The sequence below is a fragment of the Myxocyprinus asiaticus genome, chromosome 48, assembly GCF_019703515.2.
Source record: "Myxocyprinus asiaticus isolate MX2 ecotype Aquarium Trade chromosome 48, UBuf_Myxa_2, whole genome shotgun sequence".
NCBI classification, from domain to species: Eukaryota; Metazoa; Chordata; class Actinopteri; order Cypriniformes; family Catostomidae; genus Myxocyprinus; species Myxocyprinus asiaticus.
In genome coordinates this window covers 6635353-6655976 of record NC_059391.1, presented here as the reverse complement: position 1 = coordinate 6655976, position 20624 = coordinate 6635353, and the positions used below count along the sequence as shown (strand labels likewise).

Here is a 20624-nt window from a genome sequence, read left to right as displayed (position 1 = left end):
TGAATGTAGTTTGGTGCGAAAAGTGCAAATCAATCCCAGAACAACAGCAAAGGACCTTGTGAAGATGCTGGAAGAAACAGATAGACAAGTATCTATATCCACAGTAAAACGAGTCCTATATCGACATAACCTAAAAGGCTGCTTAGCAAGGAAGAAGCCACTGCTCCAAAACCGCCATAAAAAAGCCAGACTACAGTTTGCAAGTGCGCATGTGGAAAAAGATCTTACTTTTTGGAGAAATGTCCTCTGGTTTTATGAAACAAAAATTGAACTGTTTGGCCATAATGATCATCGTTATGTTTGGAGGATAAAGGGTGAGGCTTACAAGCCGAAGAACACCATCCCAACCGTGAAGCATGGGGGTGGCAGCATCATGTTGTGGGGGTGCTTTACTGCTGGAGGGACTGGTGTATTTCACAAAATAGATGGCATCATGAGGAAGTAAAATTATTTGGATATATTGAAGCAACACCTCAAGACATCAGCCATGAAGTTAAAGCTCAGTCGCAAATGGGTCTTTCAAATGGATAATGACCCCAAGCATACCTCCAAAGTTGTGGCAAAATGGCTTAGGGACAACAAAGTCAAGGTATTGGAGTGGCCATCACAAAATCCTGACCTCAATCTGATAGAAAATTTGTGGGCAGAAATTAAAAAGCATGTGTGAGCAAGGAGGCCTACAAACCTGACTCAGTTACACCAGTTCTGTCTGGAGGAATGAGACAAAATTCCAGCAACTTGTGAGAAGCTTGTGGAAGGCTACCTAAAACGTTTGACCCAAGTTAAACAATTTAATGGTAATGCTACCAAATACTAACAAATTGTATGTAAACTTCTGACCTACTGGGAATGTAATGAAAGAAATAAAAGCTGAAATAAATAATACTCTCTACTATTATTCTGACATTTCACATTCTTAAAATAAATTAGTGATTCTAACTGACCTAAAACAGGGAATGTTTACTACGATTAAATGTTAGGAATTGTGAAAAACTGAGTTTAAATGTTTTTGGCTAAGGTGTATGTGTATGTATGTATGTATATATATATTGCATGTAAAAAGTACATATTATTCATGTAAACAATAAACAAGTATTTACATTGACATGTAGAACAAGTGCTAAAACGGTACCGTCTCTTTAGGAATACCGGCAGTTCAGAGAGCATCTCACAGACATTAACAAAAGGGGAGTCACACGTCTTCTTTAACACGTTTGTGCGACGTGTGATTACAATTAAATGTTTCTTTTTTTGTTGTTGTTTTTGTTCAACAACTGACTGTAAAGAACAGAAAGAATATTAAAAGAGACATTATTCAATGAGAAATGGATTGCGTGGATCTCGTCTTTGGACACACATTACACGGAATGAGTCAAACAAACTTTTACTCTCAACATGCAGTGAAAGTGTTGATCTTGGAATTTTAAGTACGCTATCGGGATCGTTCAAATGAAGATCGCAATTAATCTGAAAATCTATATTTTTCCCAGCCCTAATCCCTATTATTTTAATTTTATTTTTTAGTCATACAGTTTGTTTTATAGGTTAAACAATGCAAAATCCAAATCTATTGGTGTACCCCCTGAAACCTGTTTACGTTACCATCCCCTGTTGGAAATAACTGAACTTGAGTACTAATTTCATATCAAAACTATTCATATCAGAATTCCCTCAGAGCACTACAACTGTAGACCAAAAAGGACTACAAATACATCAGATAAAGATTGCTTAATTGTGTTGATAAGTTATTTTTATTGTGTTTGTTTTGTTTATTGTACATATTGTCATTTGAAGAGCTTTTGGTCTGGGTCAGGCTGAACGAAGAGAAACTCTTCCACTGGAACCGTCGATCCAGATTTCCAACAACTGTTTCTGCATGTGTACACCAGAACTGTTCCAAACTCCAGTGCGATGTCTGAGAAAGCCAATGTAATTTGTAGAAATTAACACAGATCTAAACAACACAAAATTGAAATATATATTGCATGCATATACATGCAAGATCTTAGAGGAAATGTTCACCCAAAAATAATTTACCCACCCTTTTTGACTTTTAGGGTGGGCAATAGGTTCTTTCTTCATCTGACCAGGGTTTTTAAGGGATAATTCACCCAAATATAATTTGGCTCATAATTTATTCACACTCATGCCATCCCAGATGTGTGTGACTTTCTTTCTTCTGCAGAACACAAACGAAGATTTTTAGAAAAATATTTCAGCTCTGTTGGTCCTCATAATGCAAGTGAATGGTGAACAGAACTTTGAAGCTCCAAAGAGCACATAAAGGCACGTAAAAGCAATCCACACGACTCCAGTGGTTAAATCCATATGATAGGTCTGGGTGAGAAACAGATCAATATTTAAGTCCTTTTTACTATAAATCTCCACCTTTGACCAGCACAAACCAGTAGTTGGCTGAATATGAAAGTCACTTCCACACCAGAATGTAGAAGTGAAAGTGAAAGTTTAGATTTACAGTAATAAAGGACTAATATATATTGATCTTTTTCTCACCCAAATTTATCATATCGCTTCTGAAGACGTGGATTAAACCACTGGAGTCATGTGGATTACTTTTCTGCTGCCTTTATATGCTTTTAGGAGCTTAAAAGTTTTGGCCACCATTCACTTGCACTGTATGGACCTCCGGAGCAAAAATATTCTTCTAAAAATCTTCATTTGTGTTCAGCAGAAGACACAACGTCAACGTAAATGAGAGAATTTTCATTTTGGGGTGAACTATCCCTTTAAGCCGACAACATGTATGTTGTCATGTAAATGCTTAAAACAGCGGTCCTTTATCGGGGTAAGGCCATAAACGGTTTAGGCATAAACCGATTGACACAGGTAGACTTTTGCCCGTTACCCTGATTTTGTGTTGCATGTAAACACACAGTGTTGCACACATGCCTGTTTACGTTTTGATATCAAAAGCAGAGAATAACCCAATGATTTCAAGTCTTATTTTAAAAAAAGTTCATGCATTTTTAATTTTGAAGTCTGATCTGTTCTTAGTTATCAGTGTATTGCCATCCATGTAAACGCTCATTTGCAACAAAAATTTTTTTTAATGATTTTTCAAGATCATCTACATCTGTACCACTTACCTGAATTTGTGTCTACACTACAGAGTAAGCTGACCAATGCAGGCATGAGCTGAAACTCAAAAATTCTCAGGCTGCCACACTGACCACAGCAAGGCACCTTTTGATTAAAATTAGACAGTGGCTCCATTATAAATTGAGGCGATCCACTCCAACTGTATCTATATGGTGAGAGGTAACGCATTTGATTAAACCATGAGTACCTCATTCGCAGTAAGTAAGAGTAACTTAAAAATGTTCAGTCACCGTAACACTTGTTCTGGACAGAGAGAGATTTTCTTCATGAAACTTGTGAACACTTCATCTCCATGCTTGGATTTGGCTTTCTCATATTCCTCTAGTGCTTCTCCACTTTCACCATAAAACAAAAATAAAATAAACAACACACACACACACACAGGATGAACCAAAAATATAAAAACAAAGTTGATAACAGACAGCTGCACCTGTTAATTTCAGACATATAACATCATAACAGTTCTCACCTCCTAATCTCCCCAAATATCACTCCCTCCCTTTCTTCATACTCTCTAAGCAGTTTGTTTTCATGATCTGTATCATGAAATACATCTAGGTCGGTTTCCTCCATAACGCTAATGTAGAATGGCTGGAATATGGGCACATCGGTGGGCAGGAAGGCGCTATGATGATCCAAACCTCCATCAATGCAAAGGTCTTGAAGCTTGCTACTGACCTCCATTCCATCATTAATACTGTCAGTTTGTGTTTGTATAGTGTCTGCACCGGTCTGTGCACTGCTTTCAGCAACAGTGTTTTGTTCTTCATCATCCAGCCCCCAATCATCAGCTTCATCACACCAGTCTGTTCTGGACATTGACGATTCTTTACACTGTGCGCTTTTGTCATCCTGTCTCCCTGATGAAGCTTTGATGTCATCATCCAGGCACTGGGAGCGCAGGACAATCCAGCTAGGTGTTTAGAGGTGACATGATCAGTGTGCCGCAAAATAGAAAGTTTTGAGTAAACTTCAAGTAGACATTAAAAATCATTGATTGTTACCTTTCTGATTTTCCATAACACTGTGGATTGGTGCAGGCGAACACATTGATTGTTCTATGGTAGAGAGATTCCGCAAGAGGGCAGTAGACCTGCACAACATGTGAGAGGCCTCTCTGGCACAGTGTGCACATTGGATTTTGGAGAGTGATTACGGGAAGAATGTCCTGAAATTATTAAAAATACAACAAAAGGCACTGATTTTGGGTAACTTTTTTCATAATGGTTTTACATTTCTTTACAAGTCTTTTTAGCTACTAAGGACAGTAGGTGAAGAAAATTTTCTTCAAATACAGTTTTGCTGTTAGTGGAAAGAATCTCTCTATTTAACGCAATTACAAATTAATCATGCAATTTACACACACACACACACACACATACATATATATATATATATATATATATATACACACACAGCTCTGGGAAAAATTATCAGTTTCTCTGGATTTAATATTTATTGGTATGTGTTTGAGTAAAATGAACATTTTTGTTTTATTCTATAAACTACTGACAACATTTCTCCCAAATTCCAAATAAAAATATTGTCATTTAGAGCATTTATTTGCAGAAAATGACAACCGGTCAAAATAACAAAAAAGATGCAGTGTTTTCAGACCTCAAAAAATGCAAAGAAAACAAGTTCATATTCATTTGTAAATAACACAATACTAATGTTTTAACTTAGGAAGAGTTCAGAAATCAATATTTGGTGGAATAACACTGATTTTCAATCACAGCTTTAATGCGTCTTGGCATGCTCTCTACCAGTCTTTCACATTGCTGTTGGATGACTTTATGCCACTCCTGGCGCAAAAATTCAAGCAGCTCTGCTTTGTTTGATGGCTTGTGGCTTGACATGGCTTGATTCATGCGTCCTTGCTGAAGCACCCACAGATCATCACCGATCCTCCACCGAATTTCACAGTGGGTGCGAGACACTGTGGCTTGAAGGCCTCTCCAGGTCTCCGTCTAACCATTAGATGACCATGTGGAGGATCAGTGATGATCTGGGGGTGCTTCAGCAAGCCTGGAATCGGGCAGATTCATCTTTGTGAAAGCCCTGTATCTTTTTTGTTATTTTGACCAGTTGTCATTTTCTGAAAATAAATGCTCTAAATCAGTGGATCTCAACCAGGGGGTCAGGATCCACTAGGGGGCCTCAGCACACTTCCAGGGGGGACTCAAGATCTCTTAAAATTATTTAAAATATGATAGATTATTATATTTTTTTATATAATTATTAAAATTCAACTAATTCAACTAACTGAAAATGCTAAAAATGTAATAACTCTTCAACAGCTTGCTTTTTATGAATATGCAATTCTCAGGGCCTGGGTAGCTCAGCGAGTATTGAGTTCGAATCCAGGGCATGCTGAGTGACTCCAGCCAGGTCTCCTAAGCAACCAAATTGGCCCAGTTGCTAGGGAGGGTAGAGTCACATGGGGTAACCTCCTCGTGGTTGTGATTAAGTGGTTCTCGCTCTCAATGGGGCATGTGGTAAGTTGTGCGTGGATCGCAGAGAGTAGCAAGAGCCTCCACATGCTGTGAGTCTCCGTGGTGTCATGCACAACGAGCCACGTGATAAGATGCGCGGATTGACTGTCTCAGAAGCAGAGGCAAATGAGACTTGTCCTCCGCCACCCGGATTGAGGTAACCGCACCACCACGAGGACCTACTAAGTAGTGGGAACTGGGCATTCCAAATTGGGAGAAAAGGGGATAAAAAAATTTCTTTTTTAAAAAGGAATATAAAATTCTCAGGGATGCAAACTACTCACCTTTCAGCTAGTCACCTTTCCTTAAGCAAATTTGCCCACATGTTTGGTGAAATGTTTTAATTTTCTTTAATAAAATCACTTAAAAGGGTTGCATTAAGCTTAAACACTTAAAAAAGCTTTAAATAGAACAAACAAATCAACAGAAATTATACGTCTGGAACACCTGCTGTGACTTTCTCACCTTTTTCAATGGTCATGAGTTTGCTTCCCTGAGTTGTAGACATTGCTGGAATCACAAGTTTTAAGGAAACATCTTATAATGGATATATCTTATAATATAAATATCTAATAGCCTACATGAGCGGCCTTCAAATATTTTAACCGACAATAGGGAGCCTTGGAGTCAAAATGGTTGAGAACAACTGCTCTAAATGACAATATTTTTATTTGGAATTTAGGAGAAATGTTGTCAGTACTTTATTGAATAAAACAAAAATGTTCATTCTGCTCAAACACATACCTATAAATAGTAAATCCAGAGAAACTGATGATTCTGCAGTGGTCTCTTAATTTTTCCAGAGCTGTATATATGTATGTGTATATATATATATATATATGTATGTGATATATATATATATATATATATATATATATATATATATATATATTTGATATAATAAAATATTTTTTTCATACTACACAGTAAATGCAACCAAGTAGATACATCCAAACACCCATTACCAATAAACTGGATAAAGTACATGCATATTAGAAAACAAATCAGTATATTCCTTTTTACAATTATTTTAGCTTGGTATCATATCCAATAAATAACATCAGTACAAAAATAAACCTATTTGTTCTTTATTTATTTTAGCAAAGTATTGCTAATATAAGTAAAATAAGAGCAGCACAAAAAGCCTTTGTATGCTGTGTTGTGCAATACTGACCTCAAAACTTTTTAAGAAAGTCTAAAGAAAGTAAAAAATGGAAAACTACACTTGTAAAAACTCAAACTTTTAAGAGTTTTAAGCTTTAAGAAAATGTCCTACTTAATTTATTGCATTTTATTTTACTTTATGTATCTTCCATTTACTGTATACTTTATCATTTATATCATTGTGGACCTAATAATTAAAATAAAAAGCTGGGGTAACACTTTGCAATAAGGGCAATAATCATATTTGTTAACATTACTTAACTACATTAGTTAACATGAACTAACAATGAAAAATAATTCTACAGCTTCCTTCATACGACTCCAGTGGTTTAATCCATGTCCTCTGAAGCATTATTATAGGTGTGGGTGAAAAACAGATCAATATTCAAGTCCTTTTTACTATAAATTCTCCTCCCTGCTCAGTAGGTGGCGATATGCACGAAGAATGAAAGCAAAAAAGGACTTAAATATTGATCTGTTTCTCACCCACACTTATCATATCCCTTCTGAAGACATGGATAAAACCACTGGAGTCATATGGTTTACTTCTATGCTGCCTTTATGTCCTTTTTTGAACTTCAAAGTTTTGGTTCACCATTCACTTGCATTGAATGGAACTACAGCGCAGAAATAATCTTTGGAAACTCTTCTTTTGTGTTTAGCAGAAGAAAGAAAGTCATACACATCTGGAATGGTATGAGGGTGAGAAAATGATTAATTTTCATTTTTGGGTGAACTATCCCTTTAATGTTAATTTCAACAAACTAGTACATCATTAATACATTCTGTAAAAATAACTATTTTTGTTAGTTCAGGAGACCTAATGCATTTCCTACTGTTAACAATTACAAGCTTTTTGCACAGTGTTACAGAAGCTGGATTCAGTCACGTATGTGAGCATAATGTATTTTGAGCACCCGCTTTGAAATCGATCTTTATATTTCAGCAAAATGCAAACTTTTTCCGAGAACCAAAAGAATCGAGCCAGCCAGGAGTCGAACCTAGAATCTTCTGATCCGTAGTCAGACGCGTTATCCATTGCGCCACTGGCCCAATATACTTCCTTAATATACACGTGGGGTATTTGTCTGTACTATTGATGTAATATTTTAATATAGCTCTTTATTGAATTTGTATTTTCAAGCTGGTGAAAATGCTACATTTGAGACTAAATGAGTCTCAAGTGCCTCAAATAAAGTTTCGTTTGTAATAATAAACCCAGATTAATTTTACAGAAGCGAGTTAGCATGGTTAGCCTAGCAAGCTAGCCTGGCTAACCATAGCCGACTTTGAAGCAGATTTTATTTTATTTTATTTTTTTTAATCTAGTGTTTTAATGTTCTCTTCAGCGAGCAAACCAAATCAACTGACATCATTTATACCGTTTGGCAAAGCAGTTTATTCACTAGAGGTTTAGTTCACAAAGTAGGCTCTTTAGCGTTCTTAAGTTAGTATATTAGCCCTCAGCATCTATACATTTAGGTTTGCTAGTTAAAAACAAAACAAAAAACATTTACTTTACCGGTCTATCTCCAATTTTGTTCGTAAAATACGACGCGTTTTTCTTCTTGTCAATGGCTCCATCGCATATTCCTATGAGTACGGCCTCCATTATTATTGAGCAGAAACCTTCAGCTGCCCATGTGCTTCTGTGAACATGTGGTGATTAAAGTGGACTCTATAACTGAATCGTTTTCATGTTGGTAATCTTAAAACGGGCGCCCTTTATCTAATTGATACTTGTCTATAAGTGATGGGCAAACCAATATGGTCTGTGTTGAATATAAATAATAATGAGCAATTATGTAATGCGTCTATTAATCTAGGTTTATTACAAACGACATTTAAACCAGACGCTCAGTTTTATTTTTACGATTAGTCAATTTAAACTTCTGGCTGATTTATAATAAAAGTTTGTCTTTGAATTAAAGTGATATGACGATTCAATTTATTTACATTATATTCCGTATCGGGCCAGTGGCGCAATGGATAACGCGTCTGACTACGGATCAGAAGATTCCAGGTTCGACTCCTGGCTGGCTCGACTCTTTTGAACTTTGATTCCTTGATTTGTTTGTCCTGTAGCTACAGTTCCTAGGCACTGTTTGTTTCTGTTTGTCTCATATTACTCTCTTGAGTAATATGATGGAAAATGTTACAAATCACATTTACAAGACGATGAATATTATTTGTAACATTTTCCATCATATTACTCAATGTAAGTGACGCAATCTAAACTTATTACTGTGTTGTTATTGTCCATGCATTTAAAAAAATGGAGACTTGAGCTTTCAAGCTTTTCTGTTACTCTTACACTCAATGTCATTGGAGAAATGTACTATTTGCAGCCAGCCATGATAAACGTATTCCCTCAAAAAGACCCAAAAGATTACCATAAATTATTTTAACAGTTTAAAAGGATAGTTCATCCAAAAATGAAAATATTCTCATCATTTACTCACCCTCATAACATCCTAGATGTGTGTGATTTTTTTTCTTCTGCAGAACACAAATGAAGATGTTTTTAAGAACATCTCCACTCTGTAGGTCCATACAACGCACAAGTGAATGGTGACCAGAACTTAGAAGCTGGAGCATTAGACTCCAGTGGTTTAATCCATATCTTCAGAAGCAATATGATAAATGTGGTTGAGAAACAGATCAATATTTAAGTCCTTTTTTACTAAAATCTCCACTTTCACATTCTTCTTCTTTTGTTTTTGCAGATTCGCATTCTTTGTGCATATCGCCACCTTCTAGGCAGGGAGGAGAATTTATAGTAAAATCTGTTTCTCACCCACACGTATCATATTGATTCAGAGGACATGGATTAAACCACTGGAGTTTTATGGATTACTTTTATGCTGCCTGGCCACCATTTACTTGCATTGTATGGACCTACAGAGCTGAGGTATTCTTAGAGAAATCTTTGTTTATGTTCTGCAGAAGAAAGAAATTCATACACATCTGAGATGGGATGAGGGTGAGTAAATGATGAGAGAATTTTCAGTTTTGGATGAACTGTTCCTTTAAGGACAGTGCAGGGTTGTAATGAATTACACATAATATGAATGATACGATCTGATTACACAAATCAAGCCATTTTAATTAGATTACAGTACACTTTAAAAGATTTTAATTAGATTGCAGTTACTTTTTAATGGATTATACGATTGCATATTAATCAGGCAATGCAGGAAATTGTTCTAATTGTTTATTTTTTCATTCTAAATGAGCCCACCGCTGATATACCTTAGACCATGCCTTCTCATGATGAATAATTATGCAAGTTACTAAACACTGCTGATGTATAGCTGTGAAATACTATGCCCAAATCGTATACAGTGACCTTCACTAATTATTGATTCTGGAAGTCTGGACAAAACAAACAAACAAAAAACGTCAAGACAATAGTTTTTAAAAATCCTTTTCTAAATAGGAATAATTCACAACATCTTTCTTCTTTTTTTTTTTTTTTTTTTTTTTTCATCTTGGCCAAAAATTGTTGGTAAAACACACACACGGAAAAATCTTATAAATTCTCATATATTGATTAAGTTTTCTTAAATGCACTGTTTCAAGTCCTCTCTCAAGTTGTGCAGTTCTACTGACCCCTCGCGGCAGCTCTGTGCCATTGATTCTGAGCACACGGTTAGTAATATCTACCTCAATTGTAAAACTGTAAACATTTTTACCTTTCAAAATGCATCAGTTCCTGAATAATTTGTTAAAAAAAAAATTATTATAAAAGCCTAATCTGAAATCACAAGATGTTGTACCTCTCCATTGAATGGCAGTGTGTGGCTTGAAACAGGCGAATTGCAGGTGTTCGTGGTAAGAGGTTGCCGCGAGGGGGCATTAATATAATAATTTCATACTTCATAATTTCATTATTGGATACAGATCCTTCATTAATTATTAACTGTTTATAAAATCCCAAAACCATGGGTTTAAGTCATTTTTAACTCTCTTTTGGGGTGCTGGCTTTTAAGTCGCTTGATTTTCTTTTGGGTATGTTTTTCCTGCCTTGCTGCAAATTAATAACTGACGCAAAAAATAATAAATTCAGTTGTAACAAATGAATTGTACGCGACACCGTCGATGGTCTAAATTCATTTGAGTCTTCAATTGCGGCTACTTTGTGTCCTGCATCCATGCTACTTGTTTCTAATGGCTGGGAACTGTCTACGGACAAACGAGTCATGGAATCAAAGTTCAAAAGAGTCGATTCAGCCAGGAGTCGAACCTAGAATCTTCTGTTCCGTAGTCGGATTGCGTTATCCACAAGATTCATGTTCACATACGGGAAGTCCTAGTATAGCATTGATCTAATTACATGGCTAATGTTCTAATTTTATTATAAATCCACAAAGATTTCGAAGTTATAAAGTTTTAAAATGAGAACCGATGCGTGTATATTGTACCTGGACCACATGTAGCTTATTACAAAAACAATGTCGCTTAAATTTACCTACTCTAGTCAACAGGAGCTATAAAACGAATCTTATAATATTAATTTCAGTTCTGTAAACTAAACAAAACACCAGACCGCATTTCGATCATGTTTCAAAGGAGATGAATGCTAATAATATTATTATTATTTGAAAGGTTTGTAGGTTGAAGGATGTCACAATGTATGTGAACTGTAGATAGGTCCATTTATGGTAAACGGACACTATATTACTTTGTCATAATGAATATGAAATAGGGTAAAAGGAGCGCCAGAAAAATTGCAGCATTAAAAGTTAATGTGTTGCCAGATCAAAGAAAATAGGTAATTCTGACTTTATATCTTGCAGTTGTGCCTTTACATCACACACACACACACACATATATATATATATATATATATATATATATATATATATATATATATATATATATATATATATATATATATTGTTGTGTGGCAGGCCGCATTATCCTGCTGAAAGAGGCCACGGCCATCAGGGAATACCGTTGCCATGAAGGGGTGTATCTCGTCTCCAGCAATCTTTAGGTAGGTGGCACGTGTCAAAGTAACATCCACATAAATGCCAGGACCCAAGGTTTCCCAGCAGAACATTGCCCAGAGCATCACACTGCCTCCACCGGCCTGCCTTCTTCCCATAGTGCATCCTGCTGCCATCACTTCTGCAGGTAAGCGACACACACACACCCGGCCGTCCACATGATCTAAAAGAAAACGTGATCCATCAGACCAGACCACCTTCTACCATTGCTCCATGGTCCAGTTCTGACGCTCACGTGCCCATTGTAGGCTCTTTTGGCTGTGGACAGGGGTCACCATGGGCACTCTGACCGGTCTGCAGCTACAAAGCCCCATACGTATGGAGTTGTATGTGTGCCATAATTATATTTTGAGCACACAATATGATATTTTGAGTGCACAAAAAGGTGTTTTGCACACGTGGGAACTCAATTTTGTAAATCAATGTATCTTGCAAATATGAATTCACTTTGGCAAACAAAAATCAATTTTGCACTTGAATAAAGTTATTTGAATGTGAATTTGCACAGAATTAGTACTGCTAATAAAAAAAAAAAGAAGAGGAGAAGAGAATTGTTTGTAGGGATGGATGATACCATTTATTTTATTTTCTATCCGATACCAATAATTTCAAGTCTAATATCATCGATACCGATACCAATATCTCTGGGATCTCTGACCCAGCTTAGCTGGGATATGTGAAAAAAAATAAAATAATGAATTTCACTGTATATATGCAAATGTATAATGTGTGACAAAATAAAGGCTTCTTCTTCAATATCGATACTTCTATTAAATTGATTTTTTGCGATTTCTTGGGATAAAATGTGTAATTTAAAATATTGTTTTTTGTCATAATTCAAGTCATTATTATTATGTTTTTATTTATTTTTTTACATTTGTGAGCCTAAACAGAAAATTATTACACTTCTGTTTTGTTTACCCTTACAAAAATGAACCATGTTTTCACTACAATAACTATAGTTTAACCATAAACTAACCCTCCCTTCAGTTTATTAAAATAAATGTGACCAGATTACAGTCTACCATGGATCAGCAACCACTGAATCTTCTTCTTTTTGTTATTATTATATGAAATATTATTTTCATTAATAAACATGTTATTTAGTCCACCTTCTTTAGTGTGTCCTCTCCTATATTTTTCGACAGCCTTGTATATTATAAATATTATGAATATTATAAATATTGCCTAAATTAACATTCTGTTCTTGATAATAAATTAGAAAAGCTGTTTATGTTTGCATTTCAAAGCTGTGGGGTATCTTGAAATGTTCAGTATGCTGTTTTTATTAAGTTTATGCATTCTAACACAACCCTTCTGGCAAAGTTCATTAAGGAGAAGAAATGGAAGAAAAGGAAAAGAAGATAATTATGTCTCCTATCATAGTTTGGGGTAAATTAAATGTACAGTATATTGAACCTCAATTGTTTGAGACTGCAAAAAGTAAAAAAAGAGAATCCTTATCATTTCATGATCCCAGGATAATATATATTGAAAAACTTACATTACTGTAAGTTAAGCCTTACAGTATTCCTGGTATGTCTATAAACCTTGGGGTAAATATCTTTTGTAATGATAACTGCATACATTATATAAAGTGTGTACTGAACTTGGAGCATTGTGCCTGTTGGCTCTTCTGCTACATTTATTCTGAGATGTTCATCATTGCTGTAGCTACCTCAACTGTCCAATCGCAGAGTGCCTGTAAGCAGCTTCTAATAGCCAGTCCTGACGTGAGAGGCGGGACTTGTCGGAATACGGTTGGAAAAGCAATCGAGCAGTCTAAAGTTCCGAGCGCATGCAGAGAGCATACAAGGAGAGAGAACGAGTGAGATCTTGCACACGCAAAAAATGTATTAATCTTTGCAAGATGATTCATTACTTTACAAAACTGAGTTCAAGCACGTACAAAATAACTTTTTGTGCGCACAAAATATTATCTTGCATGTGCAAATTACTTTTTTACGCTCAAAATATAATCTTGCACGCACAGAAATTTTTTTTTTTTTTTTTTGCACTCAAAATATAATTTTGCACGCTTAAAATACAATTTTGGCACATATATAACTCCATATATACACTGTGTGTTGCACTGTGTGTTCTGACACCTTTCTATCATGGCCAGCATTGTTTTGCAGCAATTTGTCCTACAGTAGCTCTTCTGTGGGATCGGGCCAGACGGTCTAGCCTTCGCTCCCCACACACATCAATGAGCATTGTGCGCCCAAGACCCTGTCAACGGTTCACCGGTTGTCCTTTCTTAGACCACTTATGATAGGTACTAACCACTGCATACCGGGAACACCCCACAAGACCTGCCATTTTGGAGATGCTCTGACCCAGTTGTTTAGCCATCACAATTTGGTCCTTGTCAAAGTTGCTCAGATCCTTACTCTTGCCCATTTTTCCTGCTTCCAACACATGAAATTCAAGAACTGACTGTTCACTTGCTGCCTAATATATCCCACCCCTTGACAGGTACCACTGTAACAAGATAATCAATGTTTTATATATATATATATATATATATATATATATATATATATATATATATATATACTGTATATGCTGTATATACATATATATATATATATATATATATATATATATATATATATATATATATATATATATAGTAGTGACATTTCAAAATATCTGGCAATCACAGTTTCTGAAGCAAAGTTCACTGTTGACGCAGTTTACTATGATTTAAAAGCATTATCAGAGCACCTGTGAGCACTCATTCTGCAGTAGTAGTGCATACAACACGGCAATGAGGAGATCAGTGTTGCTTTCACTGTACATCCTGACTGCATTGACTCTTCCAAGAGTAGTGAAAGCAAATTATGGTAAGTGAGAGTAATTTACTTGTCTTGTATGTTGCATTGTTTCGAAGCACTTAACTATGGTTTGCATTTGCAACTGCATCTGTTCCAGTAATGTAGTTTATATTTAATAACCAATAAAACATCTTTTACAAAAGATACATTCTAGAATGAAAAATGTCAAAATATCCTCTCAGAAACATGTTTAGACAATCAATTAATGAAAAGGTAAATGTAAAGCGGCCCACAGGGAAAAGCCCGGTGCTCCCGATGGCCAGACCGCCCCTGCCCCCAACCCAAACTGAAACATGCAATCAATGAGTTAACATAATGTGGCTGATCCTTGGGCAACGGAACTCTCAGAAACAACATGCCTACTTACCATGTGTTCATGTTGATCAGACGAATGCTTCTTGTCTAATTGAGTGATTCTATTTGATGGAATTTACCAATTGTAATAAATCTGCCTTGGTGATTAATTAAATCCAACATGTGAAAAGTCATTTTCTCTATGATTCTATGTAGTTTTTGTTCATACTGTAGTGCACATTTATAGTTTAAGTTCAGTTTTAGAATTTTTTTTTAAAATGTTGTGACAACACAGAAGGAATCAATAGAAAATGTGTGTGGAAACTAAAGGCTGACCGATATCGTTTTTGCCGATTCATCGGCGGTAAAAGTTACTTTTAGTGTGATTGGTTATCGGCGAAAATCAACAACTATAGTGTCCCGATTGTTTGTTTTTTTGTTCCCCCCCCCCCCCCAATGGGCAGCATTGGAGGTTTTCAGAGTAGGACTGCAGCCTCTGCAGGACAAATAGAAGCAATCACTGACACCTCATGGGGATTTGCTGTCTCTATAACTGTCATAAATGACAATATTCATCAATATTTGTATCCTCACTTCGATGCATATTTAATTATTTTGATAAGATAATCAGGTATTCTAAATTGAAGCGAGGGCATGTCAAGCAATGTGCCTTGTCAACACATACATCACGTCTCCAACTGCATATCTTGGTGGATAATAATAAAAAAAAAAAAATGTCATTGTGAAGGACTCCACAAACAGAAGGGAAGGAGGACACAGGGAAGCAGGTTTTTCCAGACTCAGTTAAGGCTTTTAATCGGCCACTTCAATGCTTTACAGCTTCACAAACTCAACAGTCTCAGAGGCACGTAGGCACTCAAACTCATTAGCTTCACGAATGTAAACACATTAGCTTCACAAACATAAACACATCAGCTTCCACGAGCACTGTAGGCTCCCTTGTGCCAGACTCTCTCTGCCTCTCTGCTGGTGGCATGGGCCGTTTATATGCCGCTCTCCCCATGCTCACTGGAATTAGAAACAGGTGTTAGACATAATCTAGCTCAGGTGTAAGCGCCCTTACCGCTTTCTCTCTCTTCGGATTTCTCTCAACAACGCCCCCCACCACATATCCCCACCGCCGACTCAGGCCGGGGAGCCATTCGGCCTGTCTACCACTCCCCCCCCCCCCCCCATTCCTGGAAAGGAAGTCGGCGACAGCCATCTGCACCCCCGGTCTGTGGACCACCTTGAATTGAAAGGGCTTGAGAGCCAGATACCACCGGGTGATCCGCGCGTTGGTATCCTTCATGCGGTGGAGCCATTGGAGTGGGGCGTGATCCGAGCAGAGGGTGAAGGCCCGCCCCAGCAGGTAGTTACGGAGAGTGAGGACTGCCCACTTGATGGCCAGACACTCCTTTTCCACGGTGGTGTACTTTGTTTCCCAATGTCAAATAAAATCGTGCAGTGCCCAACCGATCTTGCAACTCATCAACGCGAGGCATTGGGTATGTGTCAAATTTAGACACCGTGCTGACTTTTCTATAATCCACACAGAACCATACAGACCCTTAGCCCTTAGGAACTAGAACAACCGGGCTGGACCAATCACTGTGGGATTCCTCTATTACCCCCATATCGAGCATTGCATCCAATTCTTCCTGAACTATTTTCTTTTTGTGCTCAGGCAAACGGTAGGGATGGCTACGTACCAGCACCCCCTGCTCAGTCTCACTGTGGTGCTGGATGAGGTTCGTATGACCCGGTAGAGGGGAAAACACATTTGCAAATTCCTGTTGCAACTTCTGCGACTTGATACAGTGAGAGGTGGTCTCCGCAAGTGACCGAGGTGATAGGATTAGGTTTTGTATTCACCTCCGGCCCGAGCTCCGCCCTCTCCGGAACTACCGTAGCCAATGTCACAGGGACTGCCTCCCTCCACAATTTCAGGAGGTTGAGGTGATATATTTGACGTTTGCCCCCTCTATCGGTTCGTTTTACCTCATAATCGAGATCCCCCACTTGTCGTGTGACCTGAAAGGGTCCTTGCCACATGGTGAGTAATTTGGAGCTCGATGTGGGGTGTAATATGAGTAGCTTATCTCCTAGTGCAAATTCCTGCAGCCGAGTTCCCGTTATACAGTCGGCTCTGTCGTTCTTGAGCTTGGAGCAAATTCTCCTGTGTTAGTTGCCCCAAGGTGTGGAGTTTTGCTCTAAGATCAAGAACGTATTGAATTTCATTCTTACCAGCTGAGGATCCCTCCTCCCAAGCTTTGCGTATGACATCAAGCACACCGTGCGGGCGCCGCCCATACAGCAGTTTGAATGGGGGAAAACCCAGTGGAGGCTTGCGGGACCTCTCGTACTGCAATAACAGGGGATCAAGCCATTGTGGATGGTAAACACTGGTGCGGATTGACTTAATGCCCAATAATTCGTAAAGCTTGCATAGTGTCCGTGACACAAAGGTTGTGCCCCGATCGGTGAGGATTTCTTTCAGAATCCCCACCTGGGAGATACTTGCCGAGATGCTGCATAGAGCCACTGCTTCCAGATATCACGTTGCATAGTCCACTAGGACTAACACAAAGCGATGTCCGCATGCTGACCGCTCTAATGGCCTGATGAGGGCCATGCCAATTCTCTCGAAGTGGACCTCGATCAATGGAAGAGGATGCAATGGCGCTTTTGGGGTGGCTGGTGGATTCACCAGCTGACATTCACCAGCATGCCGCACACCACCTGCAAACATCACCAGCAATGCCTGGCCAATAAAAATGGGCAAATAGTCGGTTCAGTGTTTTCCTTTCCCTTAAGTGACCCACCATCGGATTATAATGAGCCGCCTGGAACACCATTTCCCGGCGGCTCCGCGGTATTAAGAGCTGGGTTGTATCTTCCTTTGTTTGAGCATCCTGCATCACTCTATACAACCGCTCGTTTATAACTGCGAAATAGGGATATGAAAGTGCGACACCCGGCCGGAGCTGTTGACCATCGATCACTCTCACTTGGTCGAAGGCGTGCTTGAGGGTTTCGTCTCGCATGAACTTTGCAAACATTGGCATATCCAGCTGCTAATTCTGTACTAGACGTGCATTATAGAAGCCTGGTAACTCATGAAAAAAAAAATTGTTTCCCTGCAGATTAATTAAATCATATACCCGTACACTGTGACTACCAAAAGTAATGGCCTGCCAACTAGATTGGATTGCGAGTTTTTGCCATTTTAGAGTAGAGTTTGCAATGCATTTGAGATTTGTGCACTTGGCATCTGAGGCTGAGACATTTCAACACATATTAGCTAACTTGCAAAAAAGAAACAGAGCTTTCCTTATGATCTATATGAAAACTGTCACAGTAGATTTGCTAGAACGTTGTTGTTAACAAGCAGTGTCACACTTCCCACCACCCCTATTAAAAGAGAACAGAACTGCAAGAGAATTTCAAACCTGAACTTCAAACACTATTGTCATGGAAATTCTCCACCTGGAATTCACATGAGTGAGAGTGTTTCAAACACATTACAGGACACAGTGCAGCCGTTTCCTCAGCACTTTATTCATACCACCCAGCCAGGGGGAGAAGCTCCTGTGGCTTCTCTCGAACACACATACATGGTAGGCTTATATAGGTTATAAGTTATATGTGATTTGACCTCAGCAGATTTCTCATGTGATATAAACTCAGAAAAATGTTTGTTGGGGATGTATTGTATATCTTCGAGCAAACAAGTTGTCACACGATCGGACCCTTAGCAGTACGAACAAAGAGATACTATCTTCTGCCTGAAAAACAGACTGGTCATCCATTTCAACTCATAAGCACAACACAGGGCTGCTCCAACACTGTATTTTCTAGCTGAAAGTATTTTATACATAAATAATAATGTTCTAATATACCTAACTATTATAATTTCTTTCACACTATTGATCCGATAGCTGCTGTCAACATATTTGATTACTATGATGAGGAGGAGGGCTTAGCCGGGCCATGAGGACGCACGCCCGACCCTGAATTGTTCTAATCAGCCGGGCGGGAGGAGGGATGCACTGTCGTGGAGTCCTCGCCGCTGCCGTTCGCTAGGGGAGGAGCCGTGGCAGTCCACCAGGGGATGGAGTAGTTGCTGCCAGCTGCCGGGAGTCGGAGGAACCACTGCCATCCGCCAGGAAGGGTAGGAGCCATTTTATCTGCCAGGGGTCAGAGGACTCACTGCTGTCCGCCAAGAGAGGAACAGCTGTCGTCCGCCAGAGGGTGGAGGAGTGGCAGAGGACAAGGTGACGGCGTGTCCGGGGACCAGCGAGCGAGTATTTCTCTCTCTCCTCTCTCTGTCTTTCCCCCTCACTCTTTCCCTCTCCCCTCTCCCTCCCCTCATCTCTCCCTGAGCTCCAGAGAGGCAGAGAAGACCTGCCGGCAGAAGGACAGCCAGAAGTGCAACACCTCCCCTCCCTTCTTGGAGTGGGAGTACGTCATGGCGGAGGTTTCCCCAGCCTGAGTCGGGTGGTGGAGGAGTGTGACGAGGAGGAGGGCATGGCCAGGCCATGAGGATGCACACCTGGCCCTGAATTGTTCTAATCAGCCAGGAGGGGGATAAAGACGAGCTGGAGGCACCAGTTCAAGAGAGAGAAAGACACACACGACCACTGTGTGTGTGCATGTCTGTTTGTTTAATGTTATGTTTCAGTTGATTTACGTCATTAAAAGTTTTGTTGACTGCTCAGACGGTTCCTGCCTCCTCCTTGCCCATTCTTAACCATTATAATTACAATAGAGTTGATACAGTAGAGGTCTTAGGTCTAAGCCTGTTGTTGAATAGCTACCTCATGAAATGGCTTGACAAGTGCAGTTTTTACTGTGTTGAAAAACTGAAATTGGGGAGAGACATAGCCAGTAGCCTTTTGTTTACAGCACAGCCATGAATCATGATTTGCTACTTGCTATTGTTGGTCGGCAAAAGGCAGTATTTCTCTTTTTTAGAAAGAGAAATTTCATTTTAAATGCAAATATTTGCTAAGATAATTTTGTCAACCTAGAGTTTTACAATAGCATATAGATGGCCCCAAAGCTAACATGCTAAGCTAACATGGACTTTGTGGCAGTGGGGGCATGGTTGAGCATTCGTCCGGAGAGAGAGAAAGTCGTAAGGGTGCACACACCTGAGCGCTATAATGTCTAACACCTGTTTCTAATTGCAGTAAGCACTGGGGAGAGCGATAAAAAGGGACCATGCCAAAGATGAAGAGAGAGAGAGCTACCAGACATAAAAAGATGGTGTTGAATTGTGATTGCTGAAAAGCAAGCCTGTTGTGTGATCCTCTGACTATTGTGCTGAAAAGCCATTTTGAGTTTGTTTAATTAAAGTCCTACCTTTGAGTTGAAATCCCAAGTTTCCCATTTCCTCTTTTCCCACCCAACGAACCTCTCACACTGGTGCCGAAACCCAGGAAATTGGAGGAAATATGCCGGCATGGAGTCCTCGCAGTTGGCGGATGTCATAAAGTCCTTCGCCAGTATGCAGCATGCACAGCATCAGGCCCTACTTGAGCTACGCCAGGGCCAGGATCGCCGATTCCAGAAGGTGCTCCAAGCTCAAGCAGAGGACAGGCACGCTCTCCGGAGCTTACTGCATCAGGAGAAAGCCCCAGCCATGACCCCGGATCCAGCAGCCTCCATGCCTCTGATCGCCCTCATGAAGATGG

General features: G+C 39.0%; 1 protein-coding gene and 2 non-coding genes across 4 annotated transcripts; 1 reads left to right on the top strand and 2 right to left on the bottom strand.

Annotated features, from left to right (window-relative positions):
• Positions 1-1732: 1732 nt before the first annotated feature.
• LOC127437081 (programmed cell death protein 2-like) lies at positions 1733-8615 on the bottom strand. 2 transcript variants are annotated; one of them, XM_051691733.1, is made up of 6 exons: positions 8302-8615; positions 4125-4288; positions 3590-4033; positions 3351-3455; positions 3108-3265; positions 1733-1915 (listed from the first exon to the last, which is right to left on the bottom strand). In XM_051691733.1, the coding sequence occupies exons 1-6, from the start codon at positions 8389-8391 to the stop codon at positions 1785-1787; spliced, it is 1092 nt and encodes a 363-aa protein (XP_051547693.1). In that variant the 5' UTR covers positions 8392-8615; the 3' UTR covers positions 1733-1784. The 2 variants fall into 2 exon arrangements, with proteins under 2 accessions (XP_051547693.1, XP_051547694.1); XM_051691734.1 differs by lacking the exon at positions 8302-8615 and adding an exon at positions 7781-8225.
• On the bottom strand, positions 7760-7832 carry trnar-acg (transfer RNA arginine (anticodon ACG)). Its single transcript has one exon. It is a non-coding gene; the product is annotated as a tRNA-Arg (tRNA).
• A 135-nt stretch (positions 8616-8750) lies between the features above and the next one.
• On the top strand, positions 8751-8823 carry trnar-acg (transfer RNA arginine (anticodon ACG)). The gene has a single exon. It is a non-coding gene; the product is annotated as a tRNA-Arg (tRNA).
• Positions 8824-20624: the final 11801 nt, after the last annotated feature.